Raw genomic sequence first — 22,266 nt, 5'->3', positions numbered from 1 at the left:
AAGAAAGGACCACAGATTAAAGTAGATCATCACAAAATTTTAAAGTAATTGGCATTTTTCTTAATTATACAAACCAGTCCTTTAACAGGAGCTGACTTCACAGAAGTAGACTCCGTTTAAAGGACAATAGTTTTTATAAGTGCAGGAACAAACATATTTTGGGGATGGATTTAGTATACCTAAAAACCCAACAGTAGAAATGAGGATCAATGTCCTTGAGGATATAAATCTACCACACAAACACTTATTTACTAGACATTTACACATCAATACAGCTTTGTTTTCAAATACAACATACTGTTTCTCTGAGTTGGATTAAAATGGACTTAAGCTAATCAAAACTAGCAAAATCAGAATTATTTTAAATTTGCTAAAAATTTGGCAATATTTATATCTATACAATCTTAAGAAACAAAAATCTGATTTAAAATAAGCAAACCCTGTAAATGTAAAATATTAAAACAGTAGATAAAAATGAATACTAAAATAAATCATTCTTAGTAAAATGAAATTCAATACAGACTTTTAAAAAACACTACATTCACTGCATTAATGAAATATACTATTAAGAGTAACCTCCATCTTACCCTCCACCATTCAAATAACTGGAACTTAAGCAACTGGTGCCAGGAAATAAACAACTAAAAGGATAAAATCATTTCCATTTCAATGCTGGTTCAAATTTGCCAGCAATGCATTTACCATTGTAGCTAGCTTTTGACATATACTGAAATAAAATTTATAATGTTCATATATCCATTGCACTTAGTAGGTTAAACTTAAAAAAAAAAGGTTTTGACAAAGGAAAATTCTATATTTGGGGAGGTGTTGTATGGTCTCCAAGGACTTTTCTATAAAAGGCTAGAACAGCGAATTCAATATGTCACAAATATCAAAGAAATATTGTCAACCCTACTCTAGAGACAGTGTATCAACGTGCAAAGCATGGACTTGGATTGTATATGAGACCCTCAACTTCAGACATTATTGAACCTGACACTGCACCTTCAATGCTGGAATTGTCTGGCTATTGATGACCTATAATTAACGACACCCATTACTACAGCTAGAGACAATGATACCTGCACACAAACTTAGGCCCAGCCACCATCTTCCAACTCCAAGTGAGAATCCATTGTCCTGCTCCTCTTGCACAAGGGTAGGAAGAAGGGAGGGTCCTGGAGCCCACACAACAGCTCCACAAAATTACCGGTAGGTTTTTTATTTGTCAAAACCACTTTTTTGCAGTTAATGTGCTGGTTTGTCTCCAAGGACTAATTACAGAGCAATAACTAAGTAGACTTGTTCACCATCGAAGACAACCATCTGCAACCATGCAAATAACTTAGCTTACATGCATAAATAGATGAGAAGAAAAATAATTAGTTTGATTCTCACATAAGTAACAACTCTGAAAATAACTAAATGTTTGACATCATGCTTCTGCTAAAGAGCCTGGCTGAATTGGTTCTTTCAATCTCTGGGTTCCCCCAGTAGGAGTCACAAACAAGCCAAGTACTACACATGAATGTTGTACAGCTTGGATATGTTTTAGGTAGTGTTTATTGAACATCATATGCCTAGAACAACCTGTAAAGCTCTGATATTCTGAAATTGCATATTAGCAAAAAGAAAAAAAAACTAGTGAAGCACCAATTTATATCATATTGTAGGTTTTAGGGATGGAGTCAAAATCAGCATTTTTAATAAGGGAGATCATTAGAATACAGAAAGCCCCTTTTAAAAGGGACATGTTGGTCTGGGTATTTTGGAAGTACCTTCTGAAGGTATGAAACTGTAGGTATAATGGCAAGGTAAACACCAGACAGAGGTTACCACCTTCTGACTCTAGCGCTGTAATAAAAAGTGGATCCCATATTTGAAGATAATTTTCGTTTTTGGCTAAAAATATGAAAACTCGGCTAAGGATTAAAAAACTACCTAGAATGGTGGTAATGAATCTCTGATCCCTCCAAAAGGTAGAAAGTTCACTAACTCTTGCTCCTGCCGTTAAAACTATCAAAACTATAGGCAGTAGGTAGGCCAAGGCACCAGCCACCAGTTGAGATACTACTGCTAGAGAGTTATTGAGTCCTTTGACTGGCCATTCAGTACTACATTGGATCCCTCTCTCTGGTTACGGCTCGTTTCATCTTTGCCGACACATACACAGAATAGTCTGGTCTATTCTTTACACATTCTTATCTTTCTTCATAAACTTGACAACACTAAAATTATCAAACAATTCTTATTTTCTCAAGAGGTTAACTACTGCACTGCAATTGTTCAGTGGCTAGTTTCCTCTTGGTAATGGTAGAAGATACTCTTTAGCTATGGTAAGCAGCTCTTCTAGAGGGAGGACACTCCAAAATCAAACCATTGCTCTCCAGTCTTGGGTAGTGCCAGAGCCTCTGTACCATGGTCTTCCACTGTTTTGAGTTTGAGATCTCTTGCTTGAGGGTACACTCGGGCACACTATTCAATCTTGCTTCTCTTCCTCTTGTTATTTTGAAGATTTTTATCCTCTCGTTATTTTCAAGTTTTTTTGGTTTATATGTGAAATATTTATTTTAATGTTGCTATTGTTGTAGATTTTCCTTATTTCCTTTCCTCACTGAGCTATTTTCCCTGTTGGAGCCCTTGGGCTTATAGCAGCTTGTTTGTTCAACAAGGATTGTAGCTTATCAAGTAATAGTAATGATGATAATAGTAACTATGCCTTTATATAATATTTCTTTATGGGAGATAAAAGGAATTATCAATACTTACTAAAAAGTCGAGACAATGCTAGGATTATTAGATAAAGTCAATGTAAAGCAAAAGGCTGGGTATTCTTATCATAAATGTCTAAGTCTAAATTCATGCCAAAGAACAGCTTGAGAAGTTCAATCGATGTCAATTTGAATGAAAAAAATTATTAATAGCTTACCTACTGTTATTACTAGCTAAGCCACAACCCTAATTGGGAAAGCAGGATTATCTGACATGGTGAATTATTCCTTATAAAACGGATAAGGATTTTGAAGTAGGAAAAATCTATTTTTGGGTGAGATAGCCATGTCGTCCTGATGGAAGTTCCCTTCGGCAGCATCCTACTGTATAATTTTCTGCGAGTGATATTACAAGAGAATTACCGTCAGGTATCACGGGGTTCTAACCCCCGGAATGACTATCTGAAAATATCGTGTATAATCAGGGACGTATCCGAAGATAACCATAGATATCTGCACCCCCAATAGACTTTACCCAGTCTAATTAACTAAGGGGAAGGATAAGTGAGGAGCCGTTACACATCCTCTCACCTTACGGTGCCCTCGTACGTCTCTGGCACCCCATTCCTTTGTTCGCAGCTTAGATCTACTGTAGTTGTTGTTTCGTTGTGCGCTCTTTATCAGCTTTTGTGAAGAATTTCTTCGTAGGATAGCTTCCTCTTTATCATCTAAGTACAAACCTTTCTTTACAGTTTGCTTTAGCTGTAAATGTTTTGGATCCCTTTGGGGAATGTTATTTATAAAGGCCATCCATGACTTCCACACTGACTAGCATGTATAGTCCAATAGACGAAGACATCTTGCATCTCATAAAATGAGTAAAAAATATCTCTCTCTCTCTCTCTCTCTCTCTCTCTCTCTCTCTCTCTCTCTCTCTCTCTCTCTTATATATATATATATATATATATATATATATATATATATATATATATATATATAAATATACATATACAGCATACATACATATATATATATATATATATATATATGTATACTGTATATATATATATATATATATATATATATATATATATATATGTGTGTATATATATATATATGTATACTGTATATATATATATATATATATATATATATATATATATATATATATGTATACTGTATATATATATATATATATATATATATATATATATATATATATATATATATATATACATATATATACATATATATATATATATATACATATATATAGATATACATATATATACAGTAGGGTCCCGAATTATGCGTGTTCGAATTATACGATTCCCCTTTTCTGCGATCCCTATTTTTCTAAAATAAATTTTCTGTATCTGCGAAGCTGTTCAAAGTCTGCGAGTCAAGCACTATAAAATGTATCAAATCTATTGTCTTTCTAAGTATATTGGTAGTCCTAAATACGGTGATTTATAATAAATGTTACAAAACAATATTAACATTACATCTTATTAACATAATTTCATAATGAATAGCCTATTTAAGAATAAAATTCCACATCAACAATGAAATCAACTGTTAACTGTGGGAGTCCAGCTGACAAAATGTAAACAGAATTGTGGTTACGTTCTCGGCAATCTTTATCTTTCTCCAACCTTACGATAATTGTAATGGTAGTGTTAATGATGGTATATTAAAGCATTATTTTTGTTTAGTACAGTATATATAAAAGCCTTATTTTTCCCTCCGGCCGTTCAAGGTTTTCACGAGTAGACTGGGTTCGTTTATCGGCAGTGAATAGCCTAAACTACGGTAACGAGTCGGCAATATTTTGTCATATTTTAAACAGTATATATTTGATTTGCAAAGATTAGTTTTGTAGAGTAGATGGTAAAATAAAAATCTCTCTCTCTCTCTCTCTCTCTCTCTCTCTCTCCGTAAGAAATAAAACCTTAGTTCACATATGGCAACTTGAGTTTAAGAATGAAATTAACATGGCAATTGTTAGTTGTGGCGATTAATTTCTCGCTTCAAGAGGTACACGAAACAAAAACATGGCATTTGATTACAACAGCTGATCTCTCTCTCTCTCTCTCTCTCTCTCTCTCTCTCTCTCTCTCTCTCTCTCTCTCTCTCTCTCGTGTTATACAATACTTACAAATAGATGAAGAAACCAAAATCGGTTTTCTTGAAGTGTCAATTAAATACAAAACGAAAAAATTATACCATGTATACATCCATTTCAATCATAGCTTAAAATACGGTATCCGATTTCGTCAGTAAACCACTATTTTTTAGGAAACACCATTCTATTCCAGAAAATTTTTACTCTTTAAATAGTCAATTGCGCTATAATAAAACATGTACTTATGTTTTTAAATTTCGGGTGTGTTTTAAAAATCGAGTATTGCTGACTTCTTTTTGTTTTACTTTTGGCTGTGATCAGATCAGCTGATGTCTAGCTTCAGCTCTCACGAATATGCGCGTACGAATACGTTAACAAAGAATTGTTTACACCATTTCTTAATTTATTCAAACCATCAATACAGTTAATATTACATAAGGACCAATGTGTTATAACCTATGATATTTATTGTTTAGTACATTTAAAACCATCTCTCTCTCTCTCTCTCTCTCTCTCTCTCTGTCACATCGAACGTATTAGTGGTAACCTAATTTTTCGAGGACTTTAAAAATCAGCCAAATACTTTCTTCTTCTTTTACCTTTTTTTAGCATATGGTTCCATAATTTAGGTGGGTACAAGTTGACTTATAACTGAAGTTAGGAAAAGTATTTTGGATATGGAATGGACAATCATCTTTCGTAACAGTTTAGAATGATCGTAAATTATCATTCTGTCATTAGCGGCAGTTTGCTATTGTGGATTAAACGCATAAGGAAAAAAAAGTTTTCCAGCTTTGCTACGAATTTAGGAATTTATATGGATACGATAAGTAAAATATTTGTAATATAATGTTTACTAAATGTTTGTAATATCAATAGTTATCACTTTGATCATGTGTGTTTAATGCGTTCGTTTGTTTATTATGATCGAAGATGGAGCGTAAACAAATGGAAGGTTTCCATTTCAGGCAGCGTCATAAAGAAAAACAATATATAAATGGCATTCATTTCATTTATTTGGAAGTTCTGAAAAAAATTAAGTAGAACATTGGTAATAACAAACTCAACATATAATCAATACTTGGTAAGATTGCTGTCGATGCAAAAACTAACCTATACACAGATGTGTAAATGCGTCTGTTTCTTCGTTGTGATCAGAGATAAACGTAAACAAAACATTGGTTGTCGTTTTCTATTGGGGTTTTTGGCGTGTTTAGGAAACGCATGATATAAAATCGCCGTTATTTTGATAATTCTGGATTTTCAATGATACAACAAAGGCTAGTCTATAGAGTGATGGTTTTGCTATTCACCAGTTGTCTTATACAATAGATATGACAAACATAAACATTTGTCTGTATTTTGGGTCGTGTTATAACGGGAAATATATGGTGTTTACACCCATCCTGGTTGTAATTTTAACCATTTTTCAAGTTATTAGAACTTTAAAGTATATTAAATGTTTGATTTATTTACAAGAACAATTTGATATTATAAAATAATACAGTATAGTACATAGAAAGTATTGGAAATGGGTAGTAAACGTTTGAATAGGCAAGTTGCTGGTTGCCATGGCCCCAATGGAATTATTTCTGTTAGATGTGTGTTTCGAAATATACGATTTCCATTTATAAGAGGTCATTGATCGACCAAATTCACGCATAATTCGGGACCCTACTTTATATATATATATATATATATATATATATATATATATATATATATATATATATATATATATATATAGGGTGATGTGGTCACGACCCGGACACGGTCTCGACTCGGACAGTCTTAATAACCAATCAACGATCGAGCCTAGGATGACGTCAGAGCCATGACGTATGAGGGAGGGCGGTCCTAACTAGACGCCATTTGCAAACCTGCCCGCCAACGCTCCGCTTGTAAACAAGGTAAGAATTTCAATTTTAAGGGGTCGCGATCTTAATTTTCGGCATCAGGATATATTGTGCCATGACCATGAATAAGGCGTGATCAAGTTGTGATAAGTTTTGTTATGTAATATAGCCATATTGGCATAAAATCAGTGATAATACGGAGTGGCTAAACAACAATGGGGTGGTTTGGGGTGCCCGCTAAATAAATTTATGGTGTGGTCTCGACTCGGACAATTTTTGACGGTTCATGCAAATTAAGTGTACTGGAAAAACCACTTAAAAAGTGAATGATTGCATAGTTCTTACAACTATAATGTACCATATGTGAGATAAAGCCATGGAAAAGGCTGGAAATGGGTGTTTGCCACGGCTAAATATCGAGTGATTTTTCGAAGTGTTTTATTGATGGAATTGAATTATTTTTAGCATTAATATGTGCCCCCATTAGTGTTTACTTTTCCAAATTGAAATATTTAACCTAGGCCAATTGTTTATATTTTTTACGAATTTTTAAAAAAATTATGTGCATGGTCTCGACTCGGACAATGTGCACATGCTGTCCGAGTCGAGACCACGGAGGTATAAGAAGCAATAAATTTTTTTTTTTTAAATGACTCTGTCAATCACTCTCATTTTAACCTAAAACCAATATTAATACTATATATTAACTCTTATAAAATTATTGATGGTTTAAAATAATTAAATATGGGTGATTGTCTAAGTCAAACATAGAGTCAGTTTTGAGCTATTTTTTTTTGTGCAAATTAATTTTTTTTAGAATTAATATGTGCCCCCCAATAGTGTTTAGTCTTCCAAATTGAAATATTTAACCTAGGCCAATTTTTTAATTTTTAAGAATTTTTTTAAAAAGCAAGGTCCGTGTTCTCGACTCGGACAGGTTTGTCCGGGTCGAGACCACGGAGGTATAAGAAGCAATAATTTTTTTTTTTTAAATGACTCTGTCAATCACTCTCATTTTAACCTAAAACCAATATTAATACTATATATTAACTCTTATAAAATTATTGATGGTTTAAAATAATTAAATATGGGTGATTGCCTAAGTCAAACATAGAGTCAGTTTTGAGCTATTTTTTTTTGTGCAAATTAATTTTTTTTAGAATTAATATGTGCCCCCCAATAGTGTTTAGTCTTCCAAATTGAAATATTTAACCTAGGCCAATTTTTTAATTTTTAAGAATTTTTTTAAAAAGCAAGGTCCGTGTTCTCGACTCGGACAGGTTTGTCCGGGTCGAGAACACGGAGAATTTTTATTTTTCTATAATTTATTAATTGGTCAGGCAATAGAATTTTAACATGGAACAAATATTCATTAGCCTAGCCTATGTCTCTAATGCCATTTATCTCTTTCAGATCCTTCGTGACTCCCAACCATGCCTCGCAACTACCAGCCAAAGAACATCCTAACCACGGATAGGACCAATTTAGAGAAGGCATTCTACCACCGCCTAGAGACTGGTTGTAGCATCCGTACTGCGTGCAACCTTTTTGGAGTTAAAGTTTCGACTCTTGGGGGTAAGCTTGAATAAATCTAAGCCCTCTTAAATTCTATGTGTAGCCTAGGCTAAGAACTTTAGGCTAGCCTAGGCTAGCCTACCCTATCGGGCCTATGCTCCCCACTTTAACCATTGTTTTATTTTTTCAGGATGCTTTCACTCGGTCCAACACGGAAGACGTTTGTGCCTAAGCATCAGAACGTCAAAAAGGTTTTCACCGATGCGCAGGAACGCTTGATCGAGGAATACTCTATCAAGATCGCGCGGATGTTCTATGGCCTGCCAACGAGAGCTTTCAGGAGGATGATCCTGAAGTATGCAGAGGCTGTTGGCAGCCCGTGTATTCCTGATGCCTGGAAGAGGGAAGGTATGGCCACCCGTGACTGGTATTACGGGTATATGTTCCGTCATCCAAGGCTTGCATTGAAGGCTCCGGAGGGCATGTCACTTTCGCGTGCGATGGCTTTCAACCGCGTAAACGTTGAAGTCTTCTTCAAGGCTTACGTGGAAGCTGTCGAGCGACACAGTTTCATGCCAGCCAGGATCTTCAACTTGGATGAGAGTGGCTTGTCCACTGTGATGAAGCCATGTAAGGTTGTTTGCGAGAGAGGTCGTCCTGTTGCTTCGCAGGTTGCTCGGGAGAGAGGCAATCATATGACTTTCGTGGGGATTGTTAATGCTGCAGGGCATGGTTTCCCTCCAGTGTTTATCACACGAAAGAAGATGAATGCTGATTTTCAGAGAGGGACTACTCCTGGAACCACAGTGCTCTTGCAGGCTAACGGTTGGATGGACCATGAGCGTTTCGTGCAGACACTCGAGCATCTCCATAAGGTGTCTTATTCTTCAGTGGAGAATAAGATACTGCTGATAATGGACAATGCCGAGTGTCACATGAGCATTCATGTGGTTGAGTATGCGATACGGCATGGCATCGTAATTGTCACGCTGCCACCTCATACTACAGCCAAACTCCAGCCATTAGATGTAAGTGTCTTTGGCCCCTTCAAGTCTGTCCTGCGATCCATTCAGGACGATTTTAAACTTTCAAACCCTCACGTGCCCATCACGGAACATATTTTGCCAGAGATGGCGTGCAAGGCCTGGGACAAGGTTTGTAATGTCACCAACATCACCAATGGGTTTCGTGCTACTGGCATCTTTCCCGTCAACCGCAACATCTTTCCAGATGATGCGTTTGCTGGGGCAGAAGTCACAGAGCAGGCCCCTCCTGATGATGATGATGATTTGCCAGAAACTGTTGCCGCACCCTTGACACCAGTTCCATCGGAGCCTGACCAACCTCAGCCTGGACCATCTGGAATAGGTAGGATGTCACCAGCTTCAGCGTCTAGGGCTAACTCTCCTGAAGCAGCACTCCAACCTCGGCAGACTCCAACTCCAACACCTTCATCTCCTCCAATTCCCGACGTCACTCCCGAAGCTGTGCAGCCCTACCCGAAGACTCGTCCCCGCCCTGCTGCTAGAGGGCGCAAGAAGATCCGCGCCTGCATCCTGACTGAGGATGAGGAGGCTCTTAGCCAGCTGCGGGACAAGGAGGAGAAGAAAGCAGCCAGAGAGGAGAAGAAGCGGAGGTTGCAGGAGAAGAAGAGAGGGCAGGAGGCACGACAGGCGGTTAAGAGGAGGAGGTCTGAGCCAGTTGAGGAGAGCAGTAGTGATGAGGAGGCTGTCGACAATCCTGCACTCTGTGACGACTCATCTGAATATTCAGATGAGATTGCAGAAGAGCTTGAGTTTGATGCTGCCTCCTATCCATTCGTCCAGAAGGAGCCAGAGGTGAGGGACTTTTTTTTAATAGCCTATTTCAAAATCTGTAGCCTAGCCTAGGCTAGATTATGTTCATCTATTGCATAAGTAGCCTAGGCTAGGCTAAGTCTAGAAGAAAATTTCTATTTAATTGTCAAATTCCATAGGCTAGGCTATTCATTCTTTTTTTTCATATTTCAAAATCTGTAGCCTAGGCTATCCTAGCCTAGATTAGGCTATGTTCATCTATTGCATAGGCTAAGTAGCCTAGCCCAAGTCTAGAAGAAAATTTCTATTTAATTGTCAAATTTAGTAGCCGAGCTGAATGGCTTGGTTTTAAAGCCAAATTCCTTAGAAAATTTCTATTTAATTGTCAAATTTAGTAGCCGAGCTGAATGGCTTGGTTTTAAAGCCAAATTCCTTATTCATTAATTCCATAGGCTAGGCTATTAATTCTTTTTTTTCATTTTTTCCCCCAGGTGGGTGACTTTGTCCTGGTCCAGCTTCTCTTCCAGGGGAAGAGGTCTGAGGAGCTTGTCCACTTTGTGGGCAAGGTCATTTCCCTGGAGGAAGACGGGCAGCAGCTGCAGGTGGACTTCCTCAGGATAAGGTCGCCCTTGCTGAAGGACACCTTCCACTTCCCAGACATCGGGGATGTCGACAGTGTCGACCGCAGCAGTGTGTTGGGGGTCCTTACAGTCAGCACGGGGACCACCCAACGACAAGCAAACCTCATCAAGGTCCTCCCTCCCTTGAGGGACTTTAACATGCATTAGCATTAGTTTAAAGTCATTAGTTTTAAGTCATTCACTTTAAGATTCATTAGTTTTAAGTCATTCACTTTATCATGCATTAGTTTTAAGTCATTCACTTTAACATGCATTAGTTTCAAGTCATTCAGTTTCCCATTTTTTTTTAATATATATATTTTTGTATTAAATTGAGATTTTGCTACCAATTGTTTTATTCCACCTTTCAGGGTCATGTTCTGGATGTTTTTACTAAGAAAAAATATAAAATAATTGTTGAAGTGTGTTTTTGGTGGACCAAAACATCCGTCCGGGTTGAGACCACAACCCCGTCCGGGTCGTGACCACGCGGTCTCGACCCGGACAGAGAATTTTGGATTTTAAAAACGGCTGTAAAACCCAAAATATAATATCTACAGATATGAAACTCATAGCATAAGATGGGGCATTAGTTACACTTTCTTTTAAGCACAAAATCTCTCCTTTAGCTCAATAACTTTTTTTTTTTATGAATATTATTCATTTTACTGTCCGGGTCGTGAACCCATCACCCTATATATATATATATATATATATATATATATATATATATATATATATATATATATATATATATATATATATATATATACTGTATATATACATATATATTATATTTATATGTATGTATATATATATATATATATATATATATATATATATATTTATATTTATATGTATATATATATATACAGTGAACCCTCGTTTATCGCGGTAGATAGGTTCCAGTCGCGGCCGCGATAGGTGAAAATCCGCGAAGTAGTGACACCATATTTACCTATTTATTCAACATGTATATTCAGACTTTTAAAACCTTCCCTTGTACGTAGTACTGTTAACAAACTACCCTTTAATGTACAGAACACTTAATACATGTACTACAGTACCCTAAACTAAAAGAGGCACAAATATTGAAGGTGATTTTATATCATGCATTTCCTAAACATGCTAAAAAGCACGATAAAAAATGGCAACCAATGTTTTGTTTACATTTATCTCTGATCATAATGTAGAAACAAACTGGAGGTAGAGCTTTGCTTATTACCCAGACATATTTCCCATACTTTTCCCTTAGAACTACATCACATCTTCCTACTTTAGATATATATATATATATATATATATATATATATATATATATATATATATATATATATATATATGTGTGTGTGTGTGTGTGTGTGTGTGTATATATATATATATATATATTTATATGTATACACATATACATACCTACATATATACATAAATACACGCATACATATATATATATATATATATATATATATATATATATATATATATATATATATATTACTGTATATATATGGGTTATGGAAAAAATCCGCGAAGTGGTGAATCCGCGATGGTCGAACCGCGAAGTAGCGAGGGTTCACTGTATATATATATATATATATATATATATATATATATATATATATATATATACATATAACCCAGCTAGTAGGGCCACAAGCCAGTCCAACTTTCTGCCAGTCTTAAACCTGGATAAAAGGAGAGAGCTATCTGGTCTAGCAAACTAAATATGAAAACTTATAAAATCTAAATAATGAGACTCAAAGTCAATAAGGAAATGCAATAAAGCTAGGACGTACCCTGTAAGCAATGTGCTGCAGTATCCCCAGACTAAAGTGAGAAATATGTATACAGTAATGTACTGCAGAAGTCACAACTGTGGCTATAGAAAGTTAGTGAGGAGAAAAGATTGAAAAAAGAAAGGAAAGGTCTATCTATCTATTAAGGCATTTCCCCCAATTTTGAGAGGAAGCTATTAGTGAGGAGAAAGGATTGAAAAAAGAAAGTAAAAATCTATCTATTTATCTATAATGACCTTTCTCTAAATTTTAGAGGAAGCCGACATAAATAAAAGAAACAAAAGGGGATTTTTCTTCTCTTCACTCCTCCCAGTCTGATGAGGGACTCTGCCGAATATGGTTGGTACTACTAGGGTGCCACAGCCCACCATCCCTCATTTCCCCTCACAAATGAAGCCTCATATGCTGTCTCCCCCAAAGCCTCTACCTCAGCAGTTATCACCGTGACCCAGGGTGGCAGCAGGGCACATCAGAACTGTGTCACAATCACTCGCCATTCATTCCTATTACTAGCACACAATTTTTCCTCTTTCACATCTATCCTCTTATCACCTAGGGCTTTTTTCACTCCATCCATCCACCCAAACCTTGCCCTTCCTCTTGAACTACTGTGGCTAAAGAAGTTAGTGAGGAGAAATGATTGAAAAAGAGCTGGAAATATAAGAGTTAGAAATTGGAATGTGGTAGCCTCAGGGGAAAGCGAGGAGTTAGAGGATATCAGGCAGAAAAGAAAGATTGTGGTTTTATGTATACAGGAGACAAAATGGAAGGGATATAGGGCAAAAAATCTTGGCACAGGATATAAAGTTTACAACTGTGTATAAGGGAAGATACAATTAGAAATGGGGTAGGAATTATTCTCCATCCAATTTACAGGAAAATTTCAGAGGTCCACCATATCGGTGACAGGCTCATGGGTTTAAAGTTAGAGAAAGATAAGAGAGAATGGGATATTATCTCGGCATATGCCCCTCAACAAGCATGTAGTGAAGAGAAAAAGGAATTCAGAGGGAAACTAGAAGATTACATACAAAAAGTTCCAATAAGTGAACTGTTAGTGTTATCTAGGCACAAGAATACCCATGCAGGCGAGAGTTCTGATGGCTTTGAAGGAATACATGAAGGAAGATGTTTTGGAATACAAAACTAGAAATGTGAAAGATTGTTGAAATTAGCAGAAGCTATGAATCTGGTAGTTTTAAATATAGAGTTTGAAAAAAAGAAGTCATCTGGTAATATATGTAAACAAAATGAGATGCAAATTGAATGTACTGGTTAAGAGGGAAGACAAAAAAGTCATGATGAATAGTAAAATTATTCCAAATGAATTAATTGTAGTTCAACATAAACTGGTAGTGGCAGATTTTAGGTAGAGAGCAGTAGGAATAATAAAAGTCCTATCCAGAAATAGGAGGATCAATACTTGGAAGCTGAAAGAGAAGGCATGAGAGTTTACAAGTAAAGCGGAAAGAGCCAGAAGAGAGATATGTATCTGGGGAATCAAAATTGCTTCAATAGACATATATTTCCTTTTGAATGAGAATCTAGTCAACATAACTGATAGGCGTATCCCTTCCTGTGTGCTAAAATATCGAGTGAAAAGACAAGCCCTAGTTCAATGATGATTTCAGACATGCTTATTTGGAAAAGTAGGCCTATCATCTTTAGAAGGGTAACAGATCAGAATTGATTTGGAATAACTACACTCAAAAATTTTATGCTTCAAATGAAAAGCAATACAATTTAACCATAAAAAAATCCTTTCAGGTACAACCCAGGAACATAGGTGGTGGACTACCCTTAAAATGAAATATTTGGAAGAAATTTGTATTTTTCCTAGTAATTCAAACCTGGAGCTCTTTACTGAGGAGTATTATTTTGGCAAAAGCTGAAACCAGCCGATAAACTTTTTGCCAGGGTGCAACTACCCACCGCTTGTTAGCGGAGGGGGGAAGCAGGGTAGGTTAACCCTCATACTCACACCAGCACTAGCAACTAACCGTCACTTTTGTAATTGCGGCAGGACTTTCAAGAGGTTGGTGCTGGTGGGTCAGTATGTGTAAAGAGATCAAGGTTTGTATTGCTGGGAAAAATACTAATTACTTCCAAATTTGTCCTTTGTTCCTGTGCAAAATACAAACCTTCGGCTCTTTGTTGAGGAGACTCACCTATAGGTGGGTGGAAGTCCAAACCAATTGGCTGGCAACTGTCCCGGGACGGCCTCTGTATAGTGATACTTTGAGGGATCCTGCACTACGTTATCCTCGCAGGATAACGGCCTGGGCAATCATTGCTGGAGAATAAGGAATTAATCTGCTGAAACATACATAGTAGCTATTCGGGCCGTACCCTCAACTAATGTATATTTCTCCCCGCCTCCCCCTGATAGGAGGACAGGGACATAACACACACACACACACACACACACACACACACACACACACACATATATATATATATATATATATATATATATATTTTGGCTCAGGCCATGTCGTCCAGATGGAAGGGTTCCTTTAAGTAGCCTTCTAAGAGATAATTGCTACAGTGATACTCCCAGAGAATTAAACTGAAGGTCTCCAGGATTCTAACTCCTGGCGCGAGTATCCAATAAAGGATATCGCATAATATCAGGGGACATTTTCTAGATACGACACATGGCAATCTTCACCCCGAATAGATTTAACTCTTCGATGTAAGGGGGAAGAGTGGCAAAAGAAAGGGGTGCCATTCTACATACCCGGTGGACCTCCTTCCCTACTACTACCGTGACGCCATTCCTTTTCTAGTAGCCTGCTAAGCATGTTTGTTACTAGTTTTTGGAATTTCATCATGCAATCTCCAGCATCTTCGTCTTCTGGAAAGTTGAGTATTAATTCTTTCCTGTGTATAATTTTAGTCTCCCTTTTCACAGTTAAATTAAAACTTAAGTGTGTTTGGGTGAGCGTTGCCCAGACCGGAGGTAGCCATTTTACGACTGCTGTCGCCCGTTACATTCGCATTTTATTTAGTCAGTAGGGCGACACTTCCCGGTTTTAAGCTATAATATTAGCTAGTTAGGCAAATTATACAAGCTGTGATATTGCATACATGAAAATTATTCCTCTTCCTATTATGTGGCTTTACTTATCGTATGCGGCGGGAACCCCGGTGGTACCGATTACCTTGGCCGGGGCTCCTACCAGAGCAAGGCTACTCTTGCTCAGATATACGTTAGTAAAATAATTCCCCATGTTTAGCCTCACCCTATCATTCCTTCTCGATTTGTATGAGATATTACATTCTCTAGAATCTATAGACAAGTTACGATATTCAATCTCTCAGAGAGAAGAGGCTAAACCCTTCCTCCCTCCCCAAGTATTGCCGCCGTTATATGCGGCAGCCACTGTCTCTCTTCATTGCCAGTGATTAGAACGAAGTTCTTACTGTCTCCGGCTTTGATTTAGATAGCGACTTACTCAGGGTGCCCTTGTCTTGCCGTCGACGATGTCGTCAGCACAGGAAGCTATGCTTCCTTAGTTACGCCACTTCTGATATCAATGAACTATAAGACCCTCAACCCTTCCCCGTCTGTCCTTTAGTGACGTCATGCCGTCGCAAGATTCTATCACCGGTATCCTTTCAGTCATCCCGGCTTGATAGGGTGACTGCGTTACCGGCTGGTACCCTTCAGGCAGCAGTTAGTTCAGATGTCTCTGCCACCTTCCCCCTTACTCCCTTCCTTCACAGGAAGTGAATAATATTGGGGGGAAGATTGAGACGGCTCCTGACGGCTGCCGGTGGGATACCTAACATACTTAGGAAAGTCCTCAGCTCTCCCTTGAGCTGCCATCCACATTCATTGCCGCCGACTTTATTGTCGGCGACAGGCCTTGTGTGGATGGGTGGGAGCCAGAATCTGCTAGATTCTTTCCCCTTCCATTGGAACTTTCATTCCGGCAAGGAGACAGTAGGTGGTCTGATAGTCCTCCTACACTTCCAGCTGTTATGTTGATTCACAATAGTAGGCAACTCTCCTTCTTTAATCTTTCTCTCTCTATATCAGTTAGTACCGTCAGGTACTAACCTAACACCGGCAATGCTGCCAGAAAACTACTGTATACAACTATACAGTAGTACACGTTTTCTAACATACTCTGTGTTTCCTATCGCAGACAATTGCTGGGACCACGATATTTTGTTGAGGTTGAATATTCCCTCAACACCCAGATGGTTTTCCTCAATCATCAAGTACTTAAAATACCCGATCGGTATTAATATATACTACATACATAAACCAAAGGCACTTCCCCCATTTGGGGGGGTAGCCGACATCAACAAAGAAACAAAACAAAAAGGGGACCTCTACTCTCTACGTTCCTTCAGCCTAACCAGGGACTCAACCAAGTTCAGCTGGTACTGCTAGGGTGCCACAGCCCAGCCTCCCACATTATCCACCACAGATGAAGCTTCATAATGCTGAATCCCCTACTGCTGCTACCTCCGCGGTCATCTAAGGCACCGGAGGAAGCAGCAGAGCCTACCGGAACTGCGTCACAATCGCTTGCCATTCATTCCTATTTCTAGCACGCTCTCTTGCCTCTCTCACATCTATCCTCCTATCACCCAGGGCTTTCTTCACACCATCCATCCACCCAAACCTTGGCCTTCCTCTTGTACTTCTCCCATCAACTCTTGCATTCATCACCTTCTTTAGCAGACAACCATTTTCCATTCTCTCAACATGGCCAAACCACCTCAACACATTCATATCCACTCTAGCCGCTACCTCATTTCTTACACCCGTTCTCTCCCTCACCACTTCGTTCCTAACCCTATCTACTCGAGATACACCAGCCATACTCCTTAGACACTTCATCTCAAACACATTCAATTTCTGTCTCTCCATCACTTTCATTCCCCACAACTCCGATCCATACATCACAGTTGGTACAATCACTTTCTCATATAGAACTCTGTTTACATTCATGCCCAACCCTCTATTTTTTACTACTCCCTTAACTGCCCCCAACACTTAGCAACCTTCATTCACTCTCTGATGTACATCTGCTTCCACTCCACCATTTGCTGCAACAACAGACCCCAAGTACTTAAACTGATCCACCTCCTCAAGTAACTCTCCATTCAACATGACATTCAACCTTGCACCACCTTCCCTTCTCGTACATCTCATAACCTTACTCTTACCCACATTAACTCTCAACTTCCTTCTCTCACACACCCTTTCAAATTCTGTCACTAGTCGGTCAAGCTTCTCTTCTGTGTCTGCTACCAGTACAATATCATCCGCAAACAACAACTGATTTACCTCCCATTCATGGTCATTCTCGCCTACCAGTTTTAATCCTCGTCCAAGCACTCGAGCATTCACCTCTCTCACCACTCCATCAACATACAAGTTAAACAACCACGGCGACATCACACATCCCTGTCTCAGCCCCACTCTCACCGGAAACCAATCACTCACTTCATTTCCTATTCTAACACATGCTTTACTACCTTTGTAGAAACTTTTCACTGCTTGCAACAACCTTCCACCAACTCCATATAACCTCATCACATTCCACATTGCTTCCCTATCAACTCTCATATGCTTTCTCCAGATCCATAAACGCAACATACACCTCCTTACCTTTTGCTAAATATTTCTTGCATATCTGCCTAACTGTAAAAATCTGATTCATACAACCCCTACCTCTTCTAAAACCACCCTGTACTTCCAAGATTGCATTCTCTGTTTTATCCTTAATCCTATTAATCATTACTCTACCATACACTTTTCCAACTACACTCAACAAACTAATACCTCTTGAATTACAACACTCATGCACATCTCCCTTACCCTTATATAGTGGTACAATACATGCACAAACCCAATCTACTGGTACCATTGACAACACAAAACACATATTAAACAATCTCACCAACCATTCAAGTACAGTCACACCCCCTTCCTTCAACATCTCAGCTTTCCCACCATCCATTCCAGATGCTTTTCCTACTCTCGTTTCATCTAGTGCTCTCCTCACTTCCTCTATTGTAATCTCTCTCTCATTCTCATCACTGGCACCTCAACACCTGGAACAGCAATTATATCTGCCTCCCTATTATCCTCAACATTCAGCAAACTTTCAAAATATTCCGCCCACCTTTTCCTTGCCTCCTCTCCTTTTAACAACCTTCCATTTCCATCTTTCACTGTCTCTTCAATTCTTGCGCCAGCCTTCCTTAGTATAGAGAAGTATGAAAAATATAGAGAGAAAAATGTGGAAGTAAAGCGCAAGGTACGTGAGGCAAAGAGGGCAGCTGACCTGAGGTGGGGTCAGGGATTGGGTCAGTCATATGAAGAGAATAAGAAGAAGTTTTGGAAAGAAGTGAAGAGAGTAAGGAATATATACTATAGGTGGATAATGTTAGTATAAGACATTTACTAACTCTAACTCCAGTTCCTAGTTTCTCTACCTAGTATACTCCCCATCAGGGAAACTGAATATTACTACTGACGGAGGTCTCAGCAATGGTCTGGGAGAGGAAATACAGATGTGTCTTTTCTATTTCCTTTCAAGCTTACTATCCTAAGCTACCTTAGACAATAGTGATTACTATTGTAATAAAAAACTGCTTTTATATGACTGATATGAAAAACATAAGAATACTCATTTGGTTTTATCCTTTACAGGAGGACCCTATGGAGAAGTGGGCAGCGTTGTTCTGCAACCACAAAGGGAAAGACTTTTGTGGTCACATGAAGTGCAGGATTCATGCCCCCTGCTGCATCGTGGTAGGAGTCCTAAGGTATTGGGACCTGAAGGGTTGCCCCACCTGCTCAACCCTGCTGGCCAACAGCTTCAGCGAAGCCCCCTTAGTTACCATAGAGACTAGGGATACAGCGAGGGTCACCCTTCGCAAATCGGTAAGAGGGTTCCAAAAGAACTCTCCAGGACCATACTTAACCAATGACTCTCTAAGGTGCCTACTGTTCCCCAAGGCTCTGCCGAGAGCGGTGATGCCCCAGGAACAGCTCCGGAGCCACTTCATACAACTGAAGATTGATTCGGACATTAATAAGGCACTAGAAGGCATGGACATCCACCAAGAGAGGAAGTCAGAAGTGTCCACCGACACCAAACAGGACCTACTACAAGTTGGACCTTAAAAAAACGTGGACCCTCCCCGAGTGGAGGAAGAAGGATCCGTGTCAACGGCAATAGAAAACCCTCAGTTTGCCGTGACGACATACCATCCTCTGCCGTCACCATCCTCAGCCCCAACTCCACAACCAGTTGCCCAGGTCAACACAAATGAAGAGATTCTAATATCTCTTCAACGGATGATGGAACTGTTCCAACGGGAACAAGAGACGATGAGGGAATCGCTTAAGCAGCAGCAAAAACTGTTGCAGGAGAGGATGGACCGTGTCGGATCCACCAAGGGCACGGCTAAGAAGCCTCTTAAGAGTGTCAGATCTCCCTCACTGCTCCGAAACAAATCCCTGGAGGTATGCAGAGCATATGCCTATGATGAATGGGAAACTGTTCGTCTCTGAGAAGTTGGGGGCCAGGCAGATTGAAGACCTTGAATTCTGGCCTAACTTTTCGGCCTATCCAGATGCTACGTGAAACTGCAGGAATGAAAACGCAGCCTGAGAGGAAACGGTCCCCAAAGAGGTCATTGTTTTCGAACATGAGAAGGCGCAAGCCATCCTCCTTAAGGCCTTGAAGGGAGCCGGATACACCAACTCCAAAGTCTCTGCACTGAGGAAGAAACACCCCACCTTTCTTGCCCCTTCCTCCATCTCTTTCCCCTTTACGGAGAAAGCACTAGACTTTGCTGTCAAGGCAGTCGATAAGGGAAAACCCTGCCCAACCCTAGAGGAATGCAAGCCATTCTCTCTAGCACTGCCTACCTGCGAGGACAAGTGGAAGGATGTCCACCTAACCTTCTCCGTCTCTAAGTTAGATCCAGAGATAGCAGGACAACAGTTCAATGAGAACCTTCCGAAGTTGCCAGACCATCTTCTGGGGAAGGAACAGGAGTCGAAGGAGAGACTTGCGGCTTCCCTCTCTCATCAGAACTGTCTGGAAATGAGTGTAGGTCAACATAATGCCCCAGAAATGTTCATCTATCTCACATGGGTACCCTTCTGAAAGACCTATGCGCTTTCCTCAGAGCGAGGAGAGCCTGTAGAGTTCGTCTTGGACTCATCAACCATCAGACATGAACCAAGGAAACTGATTACCTCGAGCATCTGGAAAGACCTTTTCCCACAGGAACTGGTCCAAGAGATCATTGCCAGAGCAGCCACGGAGAACAGGAACCTTCTCCAAGAGTGGGGCATGACCTCGAAAACAAAATCTTCCTCGGAAGGAGGTCCCCAGCCCAAGAACAAAAAGACAAGGAGACCACGCAGACCTGCAAAACTCCCCACCATGACTATGACCACGATGCCTCAGACCACCTTCCAGATGGTCCCTCAACGACTGGTAGCCCAGTCACCAGTTTTTAACACTACCTTTGAGAGGCAGTCGACTTCCTTTCGCCCCAGTCAGAAAGGAAAAGGCCCTAAGAGAAGTTCTCCAGGAGGTAACTTCTCTCGGGGCCGAGGAGGACGTGGTCGCGGAAACAAATGCGCAGGACCACCAAACAATGAGGGGTTCCAGGTAGGGGGCAGACTATATCACTTTCAGGATCGCTGGACCTTCGATCCCTGGGCCCACAGCCTAATCACTAATGAACTTAGGTGGAAATGGAGCAGAACTCAACCCTGTTTTTTTCAGAATTCTTCCAACACTCCACCCCCTTGTTGGAAGAATATACCTCAGAACTCTTGAACAAGAAGGTAATAAAGAAAGCGAGGTCCATCAAGTTCCAGGGAAGGCTGTTTTGAGTCATTCTAGACTTGTCTCCACTCAACAAGTTCATCGAGAACAAGAAGTTCCGGATGCTTACTTTGCAACACATAAGGACCCTTATGCCAAAAGGGGTGTACACAGTCTCAATAGACCTAGCAGATGCTTACTGGCATCTCCCGATGAGTCGCCCTTTCTCCTCCTACCTAGGATTCAAACTACAGAAGTAGTTTGTTTTCAGAGCAATGCCCTTCGGACTGAACACAGCCCCAAGGATATTCACGAAGCTAGCAGACACAATCGTCCAACAGCTACGCACTGAAGGAGTTCAAAGTGGTAGCATACCTAGACGATTGGTTGGTATGGGCAGCATCCAAGACTACTTGTCTGCAAACAGTCAACAGGGTGATCCAGTTTTTGGAACACCTGGGCTTCAAGATCAACCGCAAGAAGTCTCGTCTCTCTCCAGCTCATCAGTTCCAATGGATAGGATTCCAATGGCTAGGAATCCAATGGAACTTAAAGTCACAACACCTCTCCATTCCATCCAGAAAGAGGAGAGAAATAGCGGGATCTGTCAGGAGACTAATCCGTCACAAGAGGATTTCAAGTCGGCAACAGGAAAGAGTACTAAGCTCTCTCCAGTTTGCAGCAGTGACAGACCCTGCGCTAAAGGCACGTCTGAAAGATGTGTCAGGAGTCTGGAGGAAATAAGCATCAAACGCTCAAAGAGATCAACTAAGGTTGACCCCGACCTTGTTGCGCACGCAGTTAAGGCCGTAGTCAACAGCCAAGAGCCTAGCACGGACAATTCTCCTGCAACCACCAAAACCATCAGTGGTGATACACACGGATGCCTCCTTGGAAGGATGGGGAGGCCATTCTCACGTTGAAGAGACTATCCCCTCGCAGATCAATCCACATCAGATTGGTCCTGGACAACGAGGTGATAGTAAGGTGTCTAAATCGACAAGGCTCGAGATCACCCCACATCAACC

The 22,266-nt window shown here is 39.7% G+C and overlaps 2 protein-coding genes across 7 annotated transcripts in view; one reads left to right on the top strand and one right to left on the bottom strand.

The window, feature by feature from the left end:
* CPT2 (Carnitine palmitoyltransferase 2) overlaps window positions 1-22,266 on the bottom strand; it is a 421,879-nt gene that overhangs the window by 126,832 nt on the left and 272,781 nt on the right. The gene's annotated exons all lie outside the window — the stretch shown is intronic.
* On the top strand, window positions 9,368-10,791 carry LOC137645787 (hepatoma-derived growth factor-related protein 2-like). The gene is made up of 2 exons (XM_068378729.1): window positions 9,368-10,045; window positions 10,495-10,791. The coding sequence occupies exons 1-2, from the start codon at window positions 9,581-9,583 to the stop codon at window positions 10,789-10,791; spliced, it is 762 nt and encodes a 253-aa protein (XP_068234830.1). The 5' UTR covers window positions 9,368-9,580.

This window comes from Palaemon carinicauda, chromosome 1, assembly GCF_036898095.1.
Source record: "Palaemon carinicauda isolate YSFRI2023 chromosome 1, ASM3689809v2, whole genome shotgun sequence".
NCBI lineage: Eukaryota > Metazoa > Arthropoda > Malacostraca > Decapoda > Palaemonidae > Palaemon > Palaemon carinicauda.
The sequence above is the reverse complement of the archived record's forward strand: the minus strand, read 5'-3'. Positions and strand labels throughout refer to the sequence as shown.

What these genes read in the sequence shown, in the direction of transcription:
- LOC137645787 (XM_068378729.1), top strand. Translation starts at nt 9,581, where the DNA reads ATGTCACCAGCTTCAGCGTCTAGGGCTAACTCTCCTGAAGCAGCACTC. An exon ending in TCGTCCAGAAGGAGCCAGAG is followed by an intron (nt 10,046 to 10,494) that starts GTGAGGGACTTT and finishes TTTTTCCCCCAG; the next exon opens with GTGGGTGACTTTGTCCTGGT.